Here is a 23,034-nt window from a genome sequence, read left to right as displayed (position 1 = left end):
TCGAGGTGTGCAGTGAGTAGCCACCTGGTTTTAAGCCACAGTGGCATTCCCAGAAGGCTCGAGTAGTAAATTCAGTGGCACTGTGTGGCAGGCTGTGGCCTGAGGTGGACTCCTCTGCAATCAATGTAGGTTTTATGCGTCTGTACTGCTGGCTAGATTTCCACGCTCCCTGCCTCCTCCTTCCGTTTCTGCTTAATGGCTGTGAGAGTTCTCACAGCCCTCGCCCCGATCTCTCCTGCTCTTCCCATGAAAGAGGTACCTGCAGGCCCAGGTTGACCACCAGAACTGGCGCCTCGTCGTTGCTTGGGAGGATGTTAACTGAGACGGTCTTGGGCTGGCTCTGCCGGTTGAGCTCTGAGATGTTGGCGAGCACCGTGAATCTGTCGGCCAAGGTTTCACTCCCATCGTGCACGTACTGGATGCTCCGATGTTCTACCTGAAAGCAAGGAGGACGCTGTCGTAAGGGTGGTGTCCAGTGGTGTAGTGGCACCGGGGTGCACAGGGATGTCCTTTGCCGCCACCACCCCCAGCATTACCACCACCCAAGAATTCCTGCTGTCTGAGCTTAGCAGCATTCTTCACAGTAGTTGCCAGAGAAGTGAGTTCTCTCAGCAACCACGTATTGTTCTTGTGGCAATACAAAGGATCTGGGGGAGGTCTGGTCTTGAATCAGCAATTAAGACCCATCTCCTTTATCCCTGACTCGCTCCAACTGGAGATGAAAATGGCTAGAAATGCTGAAAATTTAATATTGGGCCACCAGCTGGGAGCTGATCCCGTCTTTCGGTTTAGGCTAACCCTTTCCTTAGGCCTTCACTGTACAGGACACCTTCTGAAGAAAGGCTTGCTCCATGCTGCCTTTGAGAGGATTTGGGGGAAAATATTTTCCCCCATTGGCTTTTTGTGGAAAGGTTTTCACTCTTCCTACGGGTTCATTCTTTAATTGGCTTTAAAATGAACCCAAGATGGCATGAGCGGGTTCTGTGCGGGGACCTTGGAGGTCATCAACTGCATCTCCCCTCCTATACTTAAGCCCATAAAATCTAGCTCTGCTCCCTGGGGAAGGAGAGAATCAGTTTTGTTCTCTTCTGTACGAGAGTCTTTTAGGGACTCAAAGAGTGTGATCACGTCCTGCTTCAATCTTCTTCTTCTAGGCTTGACTCCTCCCGCCTTCCCTTTGGTCTTTTCCTTCACCAACCAAGGTGCCCATGCAGTCTCCTTCCTTTCTTTACTCCCCGGCCAGAAGAAGCTGGAAGTTGCTGGTGGGGAGGTGTATCTACTCCTACTTGTGCGTGGTCCTCCCACTCTGGCTTGGGCCCTCAGCCTGGACCTTGGGCCCTGAGGCACACAGACTAGGGCTGGAAAAAGGGATAGAAAAAAGACCGGATGCCTGCCAGCCATTTGAGGGAGCTTCTGGCTTCACCCTGGTGGATGATCCAGGCTTGTGAGCCGGTGTGGTGCGGTGACTGAGGGACTGTGCTGCCAAACCAGGAGATGGCTTCGCTGGCAAAAAGGCCTGCATCCCCCAAGCACCTTCTTGCCCGTCTGAATCCCATCTGCTTGCCAGAGAGGCGATGGTGCACGAGGATTGCACATTGTGCTTCTTTGCAGAAACACGCTCCCCACAGCCCGTCAGATGAGGAGTGCTCTTCTGCAGAATCCCCGGGGATACAGCCCCTTGGCCACCTCTGCTGTGGTGGCGGCTGTCGTGGGGCAAGGTGTGGCCCCAGGAGGTGGCAGGGGGTCCTTTGTGGCCCCCAGCCTTGCTGCGTGGCGCTGCAGCCCACACTTGACTGGTGGAGTGGCTGACGGCTGTGGAGTCACAAACAGGGTCAGGCCAGCACCTAGTCCCTCCTTCCAATCCGTGCTTGAAACAGCCGCCTTCTCCTTACCTCAGCCCAGGAGAAGGCACTTAGTCCGCCCTCTTCAGGTCTCTCCGCGTTCTGGAGAACGCCGTGCTCGGGTGCCTTGAGAACAACGAATTCCACATGGTGAGCAGTGAAGTAAGTGCTGGGGATGTTCAGGATGTCCACAGAGAGCACCTGGGCGCTCCCTTCCGTCACCGTGAAATTGTGGACCTCCAATGGGACAGAAATTGGAAGGATCTCCAGGTCCACCACCAGCCCTTCCAGAGGATCCACGCCATTGGCTGTGACGTCCACGGTGAACTGGTCGCTCTGTATCTCAGGGCTGGAATGCAGGTAGAGGATTTTGCCTTCATTGATGTCCTCCTGGGTGAAGGTCTGGACGGGGTCCAAACTCGGTGGCTCACCTGTGGTCCGGCCATGGCTCACGGCTACCAGGAATCCTGAGAGGGGAGGGACAGTGACTGTGTAGAAGATCTCCTGGGAAGGGATGCCTTCATGTTCAATCTGCAAGATGGGAGAGGAAAGAAAAAGAGATAGGAACAATTAACCTTTGTCCAAAAGAAATGCCAATGCCATCTGCCCATTTTTGGTAGGAATACAGTAGGTGCCCTCCTTAGGTGTTTCTCCATTCCTTTGGGAAGGCAGTTTCCCCTTAGTCCCTCCAATGGCGCCCAGGAACACTAAATGGGAAGCAAATTCCACCCTGTTCACTTGGAGGGCCATGATCCAAAGGCCCCTGAAGCTTCCTTCAGCCAAGGAACCCAACAGTAGGACATTATCCGTCACAGGCCCCTCTCCTGTGCCCCATGCCCTTTGGCCCAGATTTTTTTCCACAAAGTGCCAGGATGAGAAACATACAGTCCTCCAGATGTTGCAAGCCACATCTCCCATCAGCCCTAGCTCAACTAGCCAGTGGGAAAGACCAAAGGAAGTCACACTCCAACAACATCTGCAGGACTCCATGTTCCCCTTCCCTGTGGAACAATGAAGAAATCCTTTCCATGTGCATTTTTCAATAGTGCATTTCTTTCTAGTTTGCCTTCCTGCGCGTACTTGTATTCTTAACATTCCTGTCCCCATCCTTCCCAAGCCTAATGCCTTCCAGATGCTTGGGCTGCAGTTGTCAGAAATGCTGGGAGCAGGGGTCAAAAGATCTCACATGCACCAAGCTGGGGAAAGGTTGCTCTGCAGAACAGACACATGAAGTTCTTTCTGCCACTGTAAATCTTACACTGCAGTTGTGCACTGGGAGCAGCGATGGACCCTGACTTCGTTTCTGCTCATAGCGCATGCACACATATTCCAGTCCCAGTCCTGAACACAGGAGCAGGACGGACTCCAAACAAATATACAGAGAAATGCTTCCTTTCCTCTTCCAAAATGTTTTTAAAAAAGAGGAACATGAAAACAGGAGCGAGTTGAAATGAGCTTCAAAGCGATTTTCCAAGAATCTGAAAATGGCTTTTGAATGGACATGTAGAATTGCCCTGCAAGAGTCTTATGGGGCATCTACTTTCTGGGATTAAAGACCCCCCTCCCACACACATATTTCTACGAGTGACTTGGGACAGAAGATTGGAAAGCAGGATGCTGTCCTTTTCTGGACCATTTTTGATCTCAGTGTTGTTTGATTGAGCTCAGTGTTGTTCACACCGACTGCCAACAATTCCTCAGGAATTCAGCCGGAAGATTCTCCAGCTGTACTTGCAGATAACGATGAGTGAACGTTTTGCATGTGATTTCTTAACAGCAAGCAGAGTTTGGCAAGGCTTGGGAGGGAATGTGGGGGTCTTCAGGGAATGGGCTGGCAGCTGCTCCTGCACTGAGCACAGGGACTGGACTTGATGGCCTGCAAGCCCTTCTCCAACACTATGTTTCTAAGTGTGCATAGGACTGATGTCCACATTTTATTATTTAACAAAACCCCCCGATCATAATCATAACCTTTCCCTTAGCATTCACGCCATAGGCTGTTTCGACACTTCTTCCCGTGTGGACTAGGGGAAATGTCCAAGCCTGAGGGAAGGGTAGCAAGCAAGCAAACAAAAAAATGCCAGGAACATGCAACTTACCAGCAAATAGTCATTCTTAATCTCCACAGCTTCTCCTTGGAGGATGTGTATCCTCTCATGGTGAACAATGTTCAGAGGGCTAGGACGGGAATCTAAAAATATGGTGACTTTCAGCACGTCCTCCACAGTGACCTGGTTGGCTTCAATGGAGAAATGGATGCTATCCTGAGTATTCCTGCTCCCGTTGTGATGGTAAAGGACTTCTCCTGCTAGCAGGTCCCTCTGGGTGAAAGAGGACACTTCCTGCCCTCCTCGCAGCACGACTCCCCATTTGGGCGAGGCTACGATGCGGAAGAGGATGTCTTCATCATTCCGGATATCCATGTTGGTCTCCAGGCTGAGGACAGAGGAATCGATGGTCCCTTGGCTGCCCTGATGGATGACTAAGCTCGTGGTGTGCTTGTTGATTTTGATGTACGGGTCTGAAGCTTGCACTTCCAGCAGAGCTGCAACCTGGTGCTGTCCATCAGAAACCTGGAACTGGATCCAGCCTCGGTCAGCTCCTGAGTGGACAAAGAGGATTCTCTTCTTCCGCAGGTCATCCTGAGTGAAGCGGTACACCTGGCGACTCCGGTCATCAGCAGCGATGATGCTGCCGAAAAGGATGTCCTTCCGGACAAAAACCAGCTGTGTATCAGAGAAGCCTGAATCCTCATCAATGAAGGCAATGTCATCTGTGGTCATCAGGCGTTGCCCGTTACGCACCACATTAAAGACCTTGTTGCCCACCTGGACAGGAGCATGGTTGTTCTCGGGTTGAATAGAGACTCTGAAGACACCTCTCACATCCTCAGGCTCCAAGTCAGAGCTCCCCTCATCCTGCTTGATGGCCACAAATGGGATATCATCTTCGAGGGTCTCGGAACTATCATGCTGATACCAAAGGCGGCCTTGGAGAATATCTTCATTGGTAAACCTCGTTATGACCTCCTCACTGGATGATGAATCCTCAGATGTTCTCCGTATCAGCTTCCCATGGGTTGGGCCATCTATCACTTCGTACGCGTAGTTCATGCTGTTTGTGCTCTTGATGAACAAGTGGTCTTTGGAAATGATGGCCTGGCCTCCCTCTGGAATGGACAGAAGAACGTTGGTCAGAGTGGGGGCATCTGGATCTCCCCCAATCTCTATTCTGTAAGTGTATACGGGGGAATAATGTTCTCCAGACATGATGCGGAACTGAAAGCTATCCTCGGTTTCCTTTGAGTCTCTGATGGTTGCAGCGTAATGCAGCTGATGTCCTTGCAGATCCTCCTGAGAAAAGCCAAAGCCCTCTGTCAGCCGAAGGCCACGAAGCTCAAGGTTTCCCTTTTGGGGTGGTTGAATTATGACATAGTGGAAAGAGTCTGGGCTGGAACCTGGCTCCTCTAAAACCGCCTCCATTAAAGCAGAGGTGATGTTCTTCTCTTTCTCATTTTTCATCTGGAGGGGAATGAGAGTCTTCATCCTGACTGTGGCTCTCTTAATTCTGATGAGGAATGTGTTGTTCCTCAGAATCTTCTGGCCCACTTGGACTGTAAATGGCAGCTTTTCAATCATGTCTTCTGTCCGGTGTTCGTCATCTGTGCTGAAGTATTGGATGTGCCCCTGCTCAAGATCATGCTGGTAGAAAGACTCTACCTTCTTCCACTCTCCTCCTACGGTTCCTTGCTTTTGGAGCTCACCATACTGCAGGGGCGCAGTTAAGCGATACAGAACGGGCACTTTCTGCTGGACCGCATTGGTTTCCACAGAGAGGTTGGCTGTGGTCACTGGAACAACGCCTCCTTGTGAGACAAAGAGACCTGTGTTGTTGCGTACCTGGATGTCTGGTTCCACAGCAACCACCCTCAAGGTGGCCACTGGACTCATGACCATGCCATCATTAACTTGGAGAATGAGTGTTGACGTGGGCCCATTTTGGTGGACATAGGCCACATGGCCGGCTTCCAGGTCCCTACAGGAAAATTCCTCAATTGGGACTCCAGGATGGAAGTCATATTCCACATAACCTTCTTCCATTCTCTTTCCACCAAGCAGCTGGAATCGTAAGCTGTCGCAAGGGGAGTCATCATCAAGCGCTTGAATGATTTCTGGGGTGAGGTGCTTGCGTGTGTGCTCCAGAATGACCATGCGGTCTCCGTGGGGAAAGTTCACTTCAGGAGCATCGTTGACTGGGTTGATCTTTATAGGCAGCAAATATATCTGACCTTGCCACAAACACTCAGGAACCTCCCCCCTGGCTGTGACGACCACCTCCAGCAGCAGCTGGTCCATGGGCCCCTCAGAGCCATCGTGAACATACTTGACCTTCCGATTCACAATATCCAACAGAGTGAACTTCCTTTTGTTCCTGACGCGGGAGAGGTCCAGTTCCAGCTGTCCATGCCTTGGGTCTGCGGTGACACTGAAGAGAACTTGAGATTGCCTGATGTTGGCACTGCTCAGGTCAATGGTGGGCTGGGTGTGCCTCCACTCCAGGAAAGCCGTGCCTCCTTCAGCAACAACCAGGGGACTGACGTGCAGCAGTTTGGTGAAGTTAGTGAAGATGGGGGGAAGACTAGGGTCAGGGAGACAGGTCTCCATAAGAGGGCCATGCCAATGGTCTGGAGGAGAGCTTGTGGTGGCCTCATCCTGCTCATAGGCAACTTCATAGTCTGAGTACTGGTCCAGTTTCCCACAACCTGCTGTGATGTCCCTAGTGATGAGAGCATCTTGCAGGCTCCTCTTCTCCTGGTTTATTCTCAGATCTTCCATGCAGCCAACAAAGGAACGATTGAAGAACTCGTTGCCAGACAGAAAAGCTAGCCCACGCTCTCTCATTCTGTTGGCGGCCTTCTCGTTCAGGCCTCCCACAAACAGTGACCCCTGGAGGTCAAGGTAACTGTGGATTCCCTTGTTGGAAGTCTGTGAGGCATAGTAATCCACAAGGATCTCAAACTTCCGGACATCCATGTAAACTTTGACGTAGTGGTCCTGCTCATTACTGATGTAGATATTGTTGTGGAGCACCACGAGGCCATTTCCCTTCTCCACCACCCCTCTCAAGCGCCCATCAAAAATTTCCAGGTAGAAGAAGTCATTTTCTAGCCCAGAATGGTAGATGAGAGGGGCTTGCTTGACGTCCGTGGTGATCACAAACTCAATGGTTCCTTGGTTCCGCGCACTCCAGCCAGGGAAGGCGATGTATGAGCTTGGTCCCAGGAAGCCGAGGGGGTCCTCGGGCCCAGCAGAAAACTCTACACTGCACCCCTCTCGGATGCCATGGGATCTCTGAGTGCTGGTGCCAGAGGCCAGGGCAGAGAGGATATCGTGGTCATTGAAGATCACCATGTGGAGGCAGCCCCTGAATGGCGAACTCACGCCGGTGAGATATGGCAGTTCCAAGCTCCCCATTCCACCAACATAGAGGCCATAGTCAATGTTCAGTTCTTGCACTGGTCCTGGAATTTCCACAGATGCATTGAAGTCTCCATCCACAAGCAAAGTCATCCACCCCTCTGCCACCAAGAGATCAGCATCATGGATCACAAGGTTACTGAGATGCAATCCTGCCGGAGTTCTGACAGTCAGTTCCTCGGGGCCCAAGCCTATCCTGGCCTGAAAAAAAGCAAGACAAATGCAACGCCATCATTGAAACAGCCATTTCTGAATGCTCAAGTCTTTCACACACATTGTCTCAGTCACTCTTACAACAACCCTTTGAGAGTATTTTTTGTATTTTTGTATTTAATGGTAATTTATTATGTGCTATTGTATTTCAATGTATTTTATCGTGTTGTAAGCCGCCCCGAGGTTTCGGCAAGGGATGGCATAGAAATGTTATAATAATAATAATAGCCAGTATTTTCCTCTCCACAGATATCAAGAGCAGGACTAGATCATTCTCTCCATTTCCGTTTGTCTCAGGTCCTCAGTTTTCCAGTCTCAAATCCAGTTCATCGTAAGAATTTCTCCAAGTTTAAGTTCAGTTTCTCTTAAATGTTGAGAATATTTTTACAAATTTCCCTTGAAAATTCCTAACTGCTTTGGAACAGGTTTTTCTATGCCCGATTGCCAGGTATACCCACGTTTTTGCAAACACTTTCCCTAATAAGAGCTTTTTGGGCATTATTTCTCTTCATATATGCAGTTTTATTTATTTATTTACATTTTTGTATCCTGCCCTTTACAGTATCTCAGGGCAGCAATAATATAAATAAGTTTTATGCATTTTTGATGACAGAACTCCAGTGCAAAGTGTGAATAACGAGGGAGACGTTTCAGTTCACACAGGGGCTCAAAAGTCTGAAATTTGCATTAAAATGAGATGAACTGTTTTATAGAGACTGTGATGTTATTAAATTAATGAATTGTTATTATGTGATTGTACTGTTATACATGAATATAATATAATATTAAGCAATATATTGTTATACTATTTTGCATATCACATATGGTTATATGTATTGTGTTCCTTTAACTATTTCTATTGTCTTTTCTTCTTTTTTGCCATTTGTAATCTGCCCAGTGAAAATTTGTTTCTGAGTCAATTAAAAACACAATCAATCGCTCAATCCATCGCAGTTGGAGCTGGACACACATATCTGTGCCTGGCTCATTCTGGGGCGGGGTGAACCTCTCCAAACTTGGTGAGTTTATGCTTGGGAATCCCTCGGTGCTGAATTCACCCCTCCTCACTTGCAATCACTGGCAACGATGACACAATTGTTCCATACACAGGGAAGATTGTGCTCACCTGTAGGATGCCAGCGCGGAGTTCTACCAGGAGATAGTCGGTCTGCCCTGCCGCTAGGAATAGGAGTCCGTTTTGCTGGCTGGTGTAGAATTGCATACGGAGCAGGACAGACGTGTAAGTGCTCACTGAGGGCATCTCCATGTAGCCATCTCCGAAGAAGGACACTGAAAGAAAGGAGATGTTAAGAGATGGGCTCTCAGGCACGTCAGCCTTTCCCAGGGGAGCAGACGCGGAGAATGGTCAACTCGATGCACGGTTAGTTGACGTGCATCGGAGAAGCACCAAGAGTGTCCTGAAAACACATCTAAAGATTTCACATGGTGCTTCTGAACCTGTTTGTCGCCCTGTCAGGAGAGCTCCTAGGCAGTGCAGGGAGTTCGTTGAAGGACTGGAAGGGGCACCAGTGTAGATCAGCTGAAGAGCAATCCCTGGCATGTTTGGGCAGGGAGACCTTCTGAAGGATCCCCCAGCTAGCGCTCTTGGCAGGGGATGCTGGTGATTGTAGGCAGTTAGAGTCAGTGCAGCGAAGGGCCACAAGGTTGGTGGCCGGTTTGCAGGGGAAGTCATATGAGGCAAGACTGAGGGAACTGGGTCTCTTCAGCCTGGAGAAGAGGAGACTCAGAGGGGATCTGTTGGCGACATTCAGGTATGTGAGGGGGTGTCACATGGAGATGGGTAGAGACCTGTTCTCCCCTGCAGAGGAAGGCAGGACACACTCCAATGGAAGCTCAGGGAACCAAGGTTCAATTTGGATGCCAGGAAGTACCACCTGACTGTTAGGACCCCAAGGGTGTGGAATGGGCTTCCACGGGAGGTGGTGGAGGCCCCATAGGTGAGGGTATTCAAAGATAGGCTGGACATGCATATGGTGGGCATGTCAGGAGTGGAGCCGGCTGATGCTGGAGGTCAGACTAGATGTCCCGGGAGATCCCTTCTGACTCGCTCTGTTTCTATGTTTCTATGTAGGTCCTTGTAGGTGATTGTAGAAGCCTGTAGATAATCTAATGTCATTGCCATTGCCCTGAATTCCTCAGAGATGAACTCCTTGCATTATACCAGCACTGAGGCTAAAAGACTTGGCATTCAGGGTAGAAAGGCACAGAAAAAAGTAAAGGAAATAGGAAGAAAATCTAGGTTCCCTCCTTTTACCCCCAAGGGGAAGTTTTCCGGGGGCGGGGGGGGGGGAGGAATTAAAGGGATGAACAAAGCAAAAATCGAAGAAAGCAGCAAACTGTACGGAGCATTATTCAAAGCACACCTTCCAATTTTGGAATTTGCTGCTGCTCATTTGAACATCAGGAGAAGATGATGTTGGCAAGTGGGTTGAATGCAGACTATTTGCAACAATTCATTTTTCCTGTATGAGAGCAGCACAGAAAACCAGACTGGCGGCATTTGCCACTACCTGGAACTGCAATATTGAGAACATGTGAAACATTTACTTTGGTAGTTCTCACAAAAGTTTGCATACCTTTTTCGGCATAGTTCCTCTGCTATATATATATGCAATATATATGTGCAATTTTGCTTCATAGACACACATTTGCAAGCATTTTATCCTAACAGAAGGTGGCTTTGCACATTATTTTCAGAAATATTTGCATGTTTTGGTACACTGCCCCTCCATACATGCAGGTTTGTGCACATTTTTTGATTGAAGAACGGCATAGCAAAACTTGAAGCACTGCGAATTCAGTTCGCCTGTTGATTCAAAACTGCAAAATTCAGTAAGTTGGTGGTAAAATTCTAATTAGACCAATTTCTCCGCATTCCTACAGGTAGCGAAAATCAAGGACAGTGGATTTTGTGTAATCTCTTATTTTTCCTTCATATGAAAGTATTTTAAAAGCTGATCCATTCATGAAGCTCATTCATAATTTGCAAAAAGCAGCTTATTATACATGTTCCATCAAGAAATTGGCCTCATTATCCTATACGTGTTTTATTAGTCACAAGTCCCACTTTGATCAGGGGTTTATTTCCTCTGTGTACAGGATTGCAGGTTTAGATCATCTGGGGCCCCTTTCTTTCTGCCTTACAGCTTTAAAAAAAGCCAAGATAAATCTGAGAGAACGCTAGCCTGTGCAATGCAGAACATCAACACTAGATGGGGTGCTAACCTCTAGGTAAGGCCCTTGAAGAGCATTTTTGACAACCACCTGCTGTGTTGTCTAGAAGCAGATTAGCTGAAGATGAAATGCATTTATTAACCGACTAGATTTATGCCTTGCGAAAGCAGGACTCGCTTAAACTGTGCCAATGCTCAGTCCCTCAAGACAGAAAAAGCAATAGATCAGAAACTTCAATGAGGAATGCACTTCATAGCTGAGTAACCCTGGGAATCCCCAGACAGCAAGGATAAGAGCAGAGCGTGGACACCTTCTTCAGCTCAGGGTTCAAGGAATTCCACCCAGAAGCTTTCTGGGTCCTCACTGCAGCTGTGGGTACGACCAGAGGAAAAGCAGGCAGAGTGGGTCTTTGCTTTGCTTTGCTTTGTTTTGTTGGTAATGAAAAGGGGAAAGTAGCATCTGGGCAAATGTTCTCTCCATCAAAGCAGGTTGGAGTCATCTGGAGTAGAACTGGATTGGAGTAGACTGCCCAGGGATGGACTAAAAGCCTGGACTAAGAGGGGTGGAGGGCTGTATATAACCAGAGGCTCCCCCCCACCCCACAATTAGGGAATAGGAATCCCAACATAGCGACTGCCCTTTCCCATCAGATTTCAGTCCAAATGCCCCTTTCCCTTCTCCCTAGAAACTGTGCCCTGAGAGAGCCTCACCGGAGTTGGAATGCCCCATAAAAATGCCCAGACGGCTGCAGCCACAAACTCTGGCCTAAATAAGAAACTTAAGAGCCCATGTGGTGTGGCGAATAGCATCTCTTCTGGCCTTAGCGGTCCGTTCACCTGCCAGAGGCTCCCCCCGTTTCCTGGCATCAGTGCAGATGATGCTGTCGCACCTGGTCTGAAAAAGACTCCCTCTTCAAGGCCGACATTTCCCCTCCTTCCTCTGCTGTACCACTCGGCTATGTTCTCTCACAGGCCCAGCATCAAGGGCACCTGCCGAGGTCCCATACCCTGCAGGGGCCCACGGACAAGAGCCCCCGGAGCTGTTCCTCCTCTTCCCCACAGCAACTGGCTTGTCTGTCTGCCTGCCTGCCTTTTTCTCTGGTCCAGAAACGGTGCTGGTGGGAAAGAGGAGACATGGGTGCCGTTTCCAGGTTGTGGGCTTTCCAGAAATAAACCCCTGATCCAAGTGGGACTTGTGACTAATAAAACATCTGAGTGAGCAGCAGTGAGGATGAGAAAGAGGTGGAGGACCGCAAGCAGAAGGACACCTGGGCAGTGGGAAGGTGGACTCAAAGAAGGCAGGGGAGCTCCTGAGAGCATCTTTCCTGAGAGCCCTCGACCCTAAATCCTCATCACGGACAAATTTTGCCTGTTCTTTTCCTTCATGCGTGTCCCTCCTCTTGGCAGTGGCTTACAATTCTGACACCTCGGCCTCCTGCTTTCGACAAAAGTTTAGTGGCTGTCAGGGCAGGGAGAGAGAGGGAGGCGTTCCAAAGAGCCTTTCCGTTCCCTCTCACTATGATGCATCAAACAACGTAATGGAACTGGGTCAGAAAGACGAGGAAACATTGCAGAGAGAGCAATTCATCCGCAAGAGCAGGTGTGTCAACAGTGTCAGTCTGTGGGCATGATTCCAGGATTAGTGTGCGTGGACGATCCAGTTCAAGAATCCTGTTCATTCCAGCACAGAGAAAAGATGCATCCTCAGCTCTTTTTCTCTGTGCGAGGGATGCTGGAGAAATGAGGTAGCATTTCTGTGACTCCACCCTGCCAATCTGGGTTTTAGTACATCACCCAGATTCTGCCTATGTGCAAGCCATTAAAAAATAGCACGGTTTTGTACAGATTTGCACTTGTCTGATATGCACGGGCCCTGGTGCACAGCTGCACCCGTGGAGCGAGAGCCATGGACATCCCTGAAGAAAAATGCATTTCGGACAATGAGCCGGGAGTGGAATGAAAGAGACCTGATAATTCATTAAGAAAAGGAAAGAAAAACCGATGGAAGGAATTTATCTGCATGTCCGCATGTCCCACACACACACAAGTGGATGTCAGCGCAATCCTAGTGTAAAGGAAACAAGCCAGATAATGAATAGGATTTGCAACTGATGCAAATTAGGCTCCCGTCATAAATGACAGGGAAGTTCTGCAAAGAAGCTGCAGGTCTGTGCTTAGTTACAAAATGCTTCATTGCCTCCCTTGGCACGTTCCTTTCAGCTCTTGTCAGGGCCATGTGAATGAGCCAGGAAAGGAGGTGGATCCAAAGCCCTCTTTTTCCACTGATACCTTGCCCTCCTCCCTGGAAAACCCAGCAGGAATGGCCGACCCCGAAACTGGGGTTCCTTCCACCCCACAAGGAACAAGTGGGAAGAAAACCTTTCTTAAGCAAACATGTTTTAAAAGCCCGAGGGGATGCCTAGGCCAGTATTCTGGTGCCATAAGAGCAGTCCATATAACATCAGTGCTGAAAGAACTTCATTTTATGATTGATTGATTGTAGGAAAAAGGCAGGATATAAATCAAAGGGCTCAAGGCAGCTGACATCATTCTCCTCCTCCAGCTTATCCCCACAACAACAACCCTGTGAGGCAGGTTGGGCTGAGGGTCTGTGATTGGCCTGAGTCACCCAGTTGGCTCCATGGCTGAGCGGGGACTCGAACCCAGACCGTCTGAGTCCCAGTCCCGTGCTCTTCACCACGACACCACACTGGCTCTCTCAGTTGTGGCCTGGGCCCAATTCAAGGCCCTTGTACTGACATATAAAGCCCTAAACAGCTTGGGGGCCGGCTATCTAAAGAACCGTCTGCGCCCATATACCTACCGCTCCGCTGGATCGGCCCAGGAGGCCCTTCTATGAGACCCACCGCGCAGGGCGAAGGGCCTTTTCCGCTGCTGCTCCCCATCCTTGGAACTCCCTCCCTAGGGAAATTCGCCTGGCGCCATCTTTATTTCCTTTCGGCACCAGGAGAAAAAATTCCTTTCTGGGGACTTTTTAAACACTTCGCCTGAATGCTGGGGCCCTTTTTCTATTCACAGATGTTTTAATTCGTCGTGTTTTAATTGATTTTAATGTGTTTCATTTTGTTAATATGTTTAATGGATTGTAAGCTGCCTAGGAAGGCCCCGGCAAGTAAAGGTGGCCTATAAATACACGTAAACAAACAAACAAAGAAAGAAGGGTCACCCCGCAGCCCATGGAAACAGAAAAGTAGGACCTGAGCACCCCCCGGCCCATGTTCCTCAGCAAACTGTGTACATGTTGCCCCGAGAGTGGGAGTAGCATCAAGCCACCGGGACCAAATAGCTCCTGACAGCCTTTCCCTCTGGGGTTTTGTGCAATCCCCCTTCAAAGCCACCCCAGTTGTGGCCGTCACAACATCCAGTTGTGGCAGATTACATAGTTTAACTATGACAGCTCTCTCTCTTCTAACCAAGCAATGGAAGGTGGTTAAAAAAAGGTAAAGGTAGAGGCTCCCCTTGACGTGAAGTCCAGTCATGCCTGACTCTCGGGGGCGGTGCTCATCTCCGTTTCCTGGCCGAGGGAGCCAGCGCTTGTCCCCAGACAGTCTCCGTGGCCACGTGGCCGGCATGACTAGACACCAAAATGCACGGGACGCTGTGACCTGCCCACCAAAGTGGCACCTTTTCATGTACTTGCATTGGCATGCTTTCGAACTGCAAGGTTGGCAGGAGCTGGGGTGGAGCAATGGGAGCTCACCCTGCTGTGCAGATTCGAACCGGCGACCTTTCGATCACCTAGCCCAGCAGCACAGCGGTTTAAACCACTGCGCCACCTGCAGTCCCTGGAAGATGGTTAGAGACATGTAAAGAGACGTGTAAAAAGATGGGTAGAGACCTCTCTCTCCCGCCCCTTAAGACGGCTTTGCCCAAGTTCCCTTATTATGTGTGCCAGGTTTCAGGTGTCCAGGTGTCAAGGTCTTGGCTGCAGGCCGTAGGCTTCATTGCTGATTATTATAGATCCCAATGTGCAATGAAAAGATGGCATTCTAGCTTATCTGTTAACAGTATTTGCACTTCCAGCTCTATGACATGCAGTTGCCACTATCTTGCCCAGGATCAGAACATTTTACATTTTATTAATCCAGTCTCATAAAGAAGGATTAAAAAATGGACATGCTGCTCCGCATCTCTGCCGACCTTCCAGATCAAACACGAGCCCAGACAAAATTAAGACATCCGATATTGTCAGTTGCCTGCAAAGATGGTACAGAACTTGTTATTCTAAGCAAGCAGCAAGCAAACAAAATGATGTGCAGGCTGTCAAAATTCCTCCTCTAAGCCTTACATCTTTGAAACAAGCCATTTTCTAGAAAGGTTAGAGATGACGCTGTCATTTCCCCTGGACTCGGCGATGCTGCGCTTCTCTCTTGTTGACTTTTTGAACGTCCTTGTGGGCTCAAACGCTGCTCTTTTGCTAAGCCCCCTTCCTCTGGAGGGCTGTAACTTTGGCAAGCTTGCCCTTTGTTCAGCAGCTGCCCTCCGATGATCTTCGGAAGGATCTTGGAATCCCCCGGACAGAGAAAGTAGCATCGCTGGTAGGCCTCTTTGCTTGTACCAAGCTGTGCAAAAGATGCTCTTGGCTAGTTGGCCAACACTGGTTCAGATGACAGGGGCTCTTGTGTCAACAGCCCAAAGAACCACAGCCTCAAAGATGTGGCCGTTGTAGCACAGGGAACATCCAGGCCCAATTCCAGGTGGCGGTGCCAATGTGGAAAACTGCACTTGGCTCAGGTCCAAGGTACTTGAGGAACAGCCTTCCCCGGTACCAATTCTCCCAAGATTTAGGACTGGCTGGGGAGAAAGTGCTTGCAGTATATCCTTGAAGAATGTGGCCGTACGCTTTGCAGGGCCTTTCTGGTGGGGGCACCCCAGCGGTCAACTCCCTTCTGGCAGAGATGCAGCTGTTCTCCATGCCGTTGCCCTTCAGGTGCCAGTGAAACGCCTACTTCTTTGTGCAACGTTTGGGAGTAGAGGAAAGTGTTCTGCTTTTATTTTGATTCGGCTGTCTTGCATGTTGTTATATATTTGCAGTGCTTTTTTTGTAAAAAAAAAAAAAAAAAAAGGTGCCGAAACTCACATCTTGGGGTCACACTTTTACACTAAAAAAGATGTTCAATTCACCAACTTTTTTTGAAATAAAGAACTTATTTACCTTTTGCACGTAGCCAGTCACTCTACACACACACAAACATAGTGGTCACCACCGGCAGTAAGCACTCAGCGTGCGACCACACGACCGGTCCCAAGCCGAGCGGCGTCCCAAGCCGAGCAGCACCCTCACAATCAGCTCCGACACACAAGCAGCCCGCAGGCACTATTTTAATGATTTTTGCTGCTGACCTACTACACCCAACAGGGTGATTCACAATCACTTGGAAAAATCCGTCAAAAAACGGTGCCGGAATGCTGTTCCGGTGCGTTCTGTGACAAAAAAAGCCCTGCCTATTTGTGGGTTTTGAGTCATGATTAGGAACTGAGTTTACACTCTGTGCTATGCTTCATACGGGGACGGTCTCCTCTTCCACCACGGGCCCACCTGCCACCAGCTGCCCTGTGGAGAGGAACCACTCTGCAACCTCCTGCTTGAACCAAGATGGTTACTCCCGTTCTCAGTTGCAGCGTGTGGTTCTGTTTGTACATTTGCAAGGGCCGGGTATTGCTGTAAGGACTGTGCTCCTAAAGCAGGCTATCAGTCAAAGGAAGGGGTGCTTTGGCACGGGAAAAACAGCCAAAATTCGGGGTATGCCTCTCCCTCCCTCTAATAACAGGGGTCGCTGCAGGACAGCCGCTCTGGCTCGTTCCCCACTGCTTGCTTCTGGGATGTGACATGTTGGCCTGCAAACCCACCCAGCCCTTTGTGTCACTGAAAGATCAGTCCTAAATGGAGGTGGCTTTCATCTGTGAGCAACTTTAAAGGTCACCCTGCCTGCCATTCTCCTTGTGCCTCCAGACAGCGGCTGCTGCGTTAGTCTCAGAGAACTTATGCGTCCCTAAAGAGGCAAAATCGACTCTCCAGGGGACAGTCTGGCGCTTGCTTTTTTCCTTCGTTTAAAATGAGGATCTCATGCTCTAAAAACACGGCCTGGCTATTCCTATTGATTCATGTTAAAAAGACCAAAATACCCGGCACATCTTATTTTTATTAGCATTAGCATTAATATTTTTAGTATGCTTTAAATCCTGCCTTTCCCCGCTTCTCCCACAGGGATCCCAAGATGGCTAAAATTGTTCTGTGAATGTCATGGCTGAGTGGAGACCAGAACCCGGATTGCCCCAGGCTCAGTGCCGGCACGCTAACCACTGTACCACGCTGTGCAAACATCACTAGCCGACGGGTTTAAATCAGTCGTATCCTTTCCATTGCAAAATATGGCAATGACCACCTATTTCTGCTTCCGTTGACCTTCCCTGGATTATTTCTGTGGGGACCGACCTCAAGTATTCCAGACTTGGTTTAGCCGTTGCTCTTTTCTCCCAAATCATAGGGTGTGCCAATATTTTGCTACTCCAATTTTTGCTGCTGTTAATAAAGTGGAAACTAGGGGACAGTGTTAATCCTTCCTTACCTGGCCCTCTTAACTGTCTTGGCAATAAAACTGAGCGTTTGAGGGGTAAACGGTAAAAAAGTCATTTTTTTAATTTATAAGAGAGAGTAAAAGAAAATTATTTTTCCTCTAATAAACTCTCATTTCAGGCCAAGTCCACCAAGTAGGCATAAAATTGACAGATAATGTATTACATTTCCAGCAGTTATAGGTAGGACCCCTGTAAATTGCATTCCTTTTATAAGGAATTAGATACCACTAATATATATTTTATATTGACTTCCCATCAGGTTTATATATATTGAGTGTATAAGACTATGTTGAAAAAGGGAGTCCGTGGGTAACCCTACTAGGAGAAGCATCCTTTCTGGAGCTCTTTATCGAGTACTTTTCTCGAAGGGACTCAATTGCTCTGTTATTCCCCAAATATTATTCTCAGGTCAACCTTGTGAGGTAGGCTAGGCGGAGTGAGCATGGCTGGGCCAAAGACATGCAGTGAACTCCATGTCTGAGTGGAGGTTGGGACCTGGGTCCTGTCTTGTATGAAAGGGAGAGCAGGGCACCATGCTTCTGCAAACCTATAACCCCCATCCTTTCATAAAACAAGACAGGGACAGGGTCCTTTTCATGGGAAGGGCCACCCCCCCTGGACTATCCCACTGCCCACTCTGCTTGGGATGGACTCCTGCCACCCCACCCCACCCCACCTGGATGTACACCTCTCCACCTCCACCTGGACTCTCTCCATCTGTTTGGAGAGATGGCCGTTTTTGGCCAGCGAGCTGAACTGCTAGGGAAGGAGAACGGCAGGGTGTAGCTAGGGACCCGTGTCCATACATGGCGCTCTCCACCTGGCAGCCCCCTTTCCCCTTCTCCAAGGCACATTCCTGCTATTGGAAGCGATGCCTGCACAGGTCTTTCCATCACCATCCAAGCACCATGGGCAGAGAACCTCAAAGCTGGGACCATGAGCGTCCCCTGAGACTCTTGCTCTGAGGTATCTCCATGTTTACCGCAGATACAGCGCCCATCCAGGGCTTTCTGAAAAGCCAAGAAGGTGCTTGATCTTCGCTTAGGGCCATGCTAGGAAAACCCTGGTAGTCGAAGGCTGTTGTAATCCCAGCATAAAGGAAGCGATACATAGCGTAATTTCTTTTGGATCCGAGCAATCAAATCGGCTGGGGCAATGCCATCGAGAATCCCCAGGGCTGGCCTCGCAAAGAAATCCTGAAAGAGCGCCTGCTGCTGCCAGTCAGTGTTGGCACTACTGGGCTGGAGGGATGGATTCTGTATAAGACACATTTGATGTTCCAGTCTTTATGAGGATTATAGCAAGAGCAGTTGGAGCAGAATGCTAAAAATTCTGATAAGCGCTAGGAAGTATGAACCAAGTATGATGCTCAAAAACACAAGAAAGACACCCCCGTTTTGAATAGTCTCGAAAGTTCGCAACACCAGCCGTGAATTTGCTTGTTTGCCTAATAAAGTTGCAGGGAACAAACCGCTGCCTGTAAGAAGAATACATATTTGCTGTCGGACTGGCATATTGGCAAGAGGCTGTGAAGTACTGGAAAGAAATCCACACATACTCACGGCAAGGACAAATTACTAGAAAATGATTAACATTATCTTTCAAAACCTTTGAAAAATGTAATTTTATTATTGGTCCTCAGTAAGTCAAAATGAGCCTCCGTGGCAGATGAAATAACAGGTGATACATTGCGGCAGGTGAGCGATTTGTTACGGTTGGGTTTGCTCTTGTCAGATATGCGCTTCCTCCACTGAAACATGAATTGGAACACAGTTTGCTCTGGAAATTTCCAAAGTTTGTGTTGCAGTTTGCAAAAAAAAAAAAAGTAATACAAATGAGCATGCCTTAAAAAAAAGATGTACAAATGCTTCCTTCAGTGGGTGAAAATGGGCATCATTGGGGAAAATGCATTCGAATTTTGGATTTTTTTTTAATGTGAGGAAATGTGCACGACCATGGCTTTACATTGTAGTTGGGGGTAGAAGGAACCTGAAAAAAACCGAGCGTGATGCATTAATCCAACCCTTAATGTGCATGCACCGTGTCGCAATGGCAGCGCTGTCAACGAGTCTGGTGTGCATTGAGGACAAAGTGTACCAGATCTCGGAGAAATTGTGGACAATAGGCTAAGTATGAGCCAACAATGTGATGCAGCTGCCAAAAGGGCAAGTGCTATTCTGGGATGCATTAAAAGAAGTATTACTTCCAACTCACGAGAAGTAGGAATTCCTCTATACTCCTCACTAGTCAGACCTCAGCTGGAATACTCTGTCCAATTCTGGGCACCAAGATTTAAGAAAGATGCAGGTAAATTGGAAAGGGTCCAGCGGAGGGCAACAAAAATGATCCAGGGTTTGCAAACACTGCCCTGAGAGAACTGGGCATGTTCAGCCTTGAGAAAAGAAGACTGAGGGGGACATGAGATCCCTCTATAGGTACCCCAAAGGCTGTCACAAAGAGGAAGGTCAAGATCTCTTCTTGCTGGTGCCAGAGTGCAGGACACAGAATAATCAATGCAAGTTGATTCAGGCTGGACATCAGGAAAAGCTTCCTCACTGGCAGAGCAATTTGACAGTGAAACCAGCTGCCTGAGGAGGTGGGGGGCTCTCCCACACTGGAGACATTCAAGAAGAAGCTGGATAGCCATCAGAGTGGGATGGTGTGACTCGGTGTCCTGCAACAGCAGAGGGGTGGACTTGACGGCCTTCACAGCCCCTCCAACTCTGCTATTCCATGATCCTATGACTCTATGATTAATTCTTCCTTGGCTTTCTGCATTCTGAGCATCTTTCCTCTGAAAGCAGATGAACTGTGCTGACGTCCTCTGAGCCTGCCTCTTCCTGAACCTGCACTAACTGGCAGTCTTTCATTTTGGGGCGTTTCCCAGCCCTCCTTGGAGATGGCAGGAGTCGAAACTGGGACCATCGGCAAGCAAATCGGGTGGTCTCGTGCTGAGCTGTGGCCAGTTTTGAATACGTACATTGGGGGAAAAGCTCTCGCCTCCTCTGCCAATCCATCCAAAGAGATGGTAATGACCTCGCACAGGCTTACCTAGGGGGCTTCTAGGCACATGCAAGCTTCCCGGCAGGAGCCAGGGCTGTTTGCATTCCTTCCCCAAGATGTGTGGCTGTGGACATTTTCACACGCTAAAACCTCTTCTTGGCTATGTGACATGAAAGCCTTAAGGTGCTGGAATGTGCAGAGAGTTAATTTCTTGCTAAGCTTCCGTTTGCATATTGATCAGCCGCTGCGCATCTCGCAGGAACGGTGGTACCGATGCTTATGCATTGTCAGAGCACAGGTCTATCCAGCTACGGTGCTCTCAGGACTTCGGCAGGGGTCTCTCTCCCCCACGTCCGAGATGCCAAGACTGAACTGGGAGCATGTTGCCGCTCCTGCACCACTGAGCTTCACCAATAGCTGTGAGCACGTGCTGGAGTTCTGGCTATAAGATAGCACCTTGTCCCTCTTTGGGTGGGACCCGAGTCCACACCGCCATGTTCCTGGGCTAAAAATACCAGTTGTTCCCAGCTCCAAGCATCCCTTAGGAAATTAAGTTGCTTCTGCTTCGTCAGAGCACAACAGAGGCGTTCACAGTGCAGGGAGAAGAGAATTCCCCGTCACACTTTCCAAGCTTCCAGCCAGCAGCAGTTGCCTGGATTGCTCTGCATTTCTTTTTTTAACCGCCTTCATTCTCTTCTGCCTTGAGTCGTAATTGCTCCACGGAGGAGCCCAGGAACTCTGGAGCATGAAAGGAATCGCCACCCCTGCCACAGATGCAGCCAGGCAACCATTTCTCCAACTAAGGAACGTGGAGACGGTTCCTGCAGCTGGGAAAGCAGGGCGAGTGGCGATGCCCGGGAACCGGTGATGGAGCGACTTCAGGCCGGCTGAGCCAGGAAGAAAAGAGGTTGGTTGCTTTAAAGGAACTTTCCTCAACCTGGCCTTCCCCAGATGGCTGGGACTACAGTTCCCATCCGCCCTGGCAGGGCCAATGCGAACGGCTCGGACAGGTCAAAGTCTGCCTGAAGGGCTCCAAGAGGCCTGAGGATACAGGTTTTGCTCCGCGAATTTAAGAAGTAATGTGCGGAACCGAAGTGACGGCTCAATGTTTTCCAAGCCCCTTGTGCAGGACGGCCTCCACGGGGCCTTCACCTTCCTACCAGCATCATCCCCAGCTGCTCTTGTTCTGTCTCCTCTTCCCACTCTTCCTCGCTGGACCGGCAGAGACTCAGGGTCATCATGAAGACTGTTCCCCGCGAGACGAGCTCATCCTCAAGATGCCCAAGGCCACGGACTCCAAGGAATGGAATCCAAGACTCTCCTAGGATTTGGGGAAAGGCTGGGGCTGAGTGGCCGGATCCATCACTCACTTTGCAGTCCAGTCGGGGTTCCTGGCACCTGGATTTTTAAAAAAGGGCCAGGTGGCAGGTGGAGTGAAGGATCTTTGCCCAAGGCTCTGGATTGACCCACCGTGAGACTAGGCTAGCCTTCCCCAGCCAGGTGTCCCTTGAGATGCGTTTGCTACCACACCCACCCGTTGGCCTTCTTGATTGGGGATGATGGGAATTGTAGTATTACAATTGGAGGGCTGGGCTAGGCAGTATTGGGCTAGCAGAACTCATTGTCTGACTGAGTTTAAAGCGATTAAAATAGCTACTGTTGACAAAAGATTTGGCAATATTTTTTCCATTTCTGTAATGTCACGAAACTGGTAAAGATCCAAATAGTTAATGCATATGAAAAACTCTTTCTTCACTCATCAGCTCCTTCCTTCTCAGATTACTGTGTATTTTAAAGAGTGAAAATACAGTTGGTGCATAAATTGAACACTTTGGAATAGCAGCATCCAGCCATAATAATATGGTACTTCATCCTTTTTTCTCTTCCCCCACAAAGAGCTGAACGGCAAATTCCAAATGTTGGAAGATTATTTCAATTTGCCTCACGCTTCTCTTATCGTTTGAACAAAGTCCCCGCAAAAGAGCTAGCAATATAACATTTGAGGCCGTCAACCAGGAGAACAATTCTGTAAAACAGTTTGAAATCTGCCTAGCCAAAACCAATCAGTGCTGCTAATAGCGAACTCAGGCGGTGAGTGCAGATGAGAAACTGAGCCAGGAAGTAGAGACAATCTTACTTGAAGAGCAAGGCGCACAACTTTCCTCATTATTTTAGTGGCATGGGCACTGGCCTAGAATGGATAGCTCAAATGTCCCGCAAGGTCCAGCTGCTGCTCCTTGGCTAATTTCCACCTTAATTCATAATTGCCTCTTTCCCCAGCTCCTTATGAAAGCAAGCCATGGAATAGCGAAATTGGCTAGACCTTGTCAAAGGTAGCTAACGCCTTAGTCAATTTCATTCATCAGTGAACAAAGGAAAGGAAGGCAATTTCGAATGGTGGGGTGTTGCCGAGAGGCAAGATAGCCCTGCGTTTCTGATCCGCGGATTAAAAAGTCATCAGCACACACTTAACCCTGAAAGCAAAAGCGCAGCAACTTTTGGAACAACTCTGCGAGGGCCCCTGGAAGGGAGAGCACAAGGCGTGGCTGCATGGGAAATCACATCCCATAATGGTCCTTCAGCCCCAGCAGGCACGGAGCTCTCTGCAACCTGTGTTGAGTCATTGTTCAACCCGGCAGTCAAAGCACAAATGGCATTTGACGGACCCCGAGTTCTTTGGATCTCTGTGAATCCCGATGCTTCCCC

At 49.1% G+C, this 23,034-nt stretch overlaps 1 protein-coding gene across 1 annotated transcript in view; it reads right to left on the bottom strand.

Moving 5' to 3' along the window:
- The window catches only part of CSPG4 (chondroitin sulfate proteoglycan 4), an 84,478-nt gene that overhangs the window by 17,236 nt on the left and 44,208 nt on the right, over window positions 1-23,034 (bottom strand). Inside the window, exons 2-5 of the mRNA XM_044438564.1 lie at window positions 8,658-8,821; window positions 3,941-7,519; window positions 1,893-2,372; window positions 260-436 (exon numbers count right to left, since the gene is read on the bottom strand). Of these exons, the coding sequence (XP_044294499.1) occupies window positions 260-436; window positions 1,893-2,372; window positions 3,941-7,519; window positions 8,658-8,821 (4,400 nt within the window). The remainder of the gene's footprint in view (window positions 1-259; window positions 437-1,892; window positions 2,373-3,940; window positions 7,520-8,657; window positions 8,822-23,034) is intronic.

The sequence above is a fragment of the Varanus komodoensis genome, unplaced genomic scaffold, assembly GCF_004798865.1.
Source record: "Varanus komodoensis strain SLA01 unplaced genomic scaffold, ASM479886v1 scaffold33, whole genome shotgun sequence".
NCBI lineage: Eukaryota > Metazoa > Chordata > Lepidosauria > Squamata > Varanidae > Varanus > Varanus komodoensis.
This window is presented reverse-complemented; position numbering and strand designations above follow the sequence as displayed.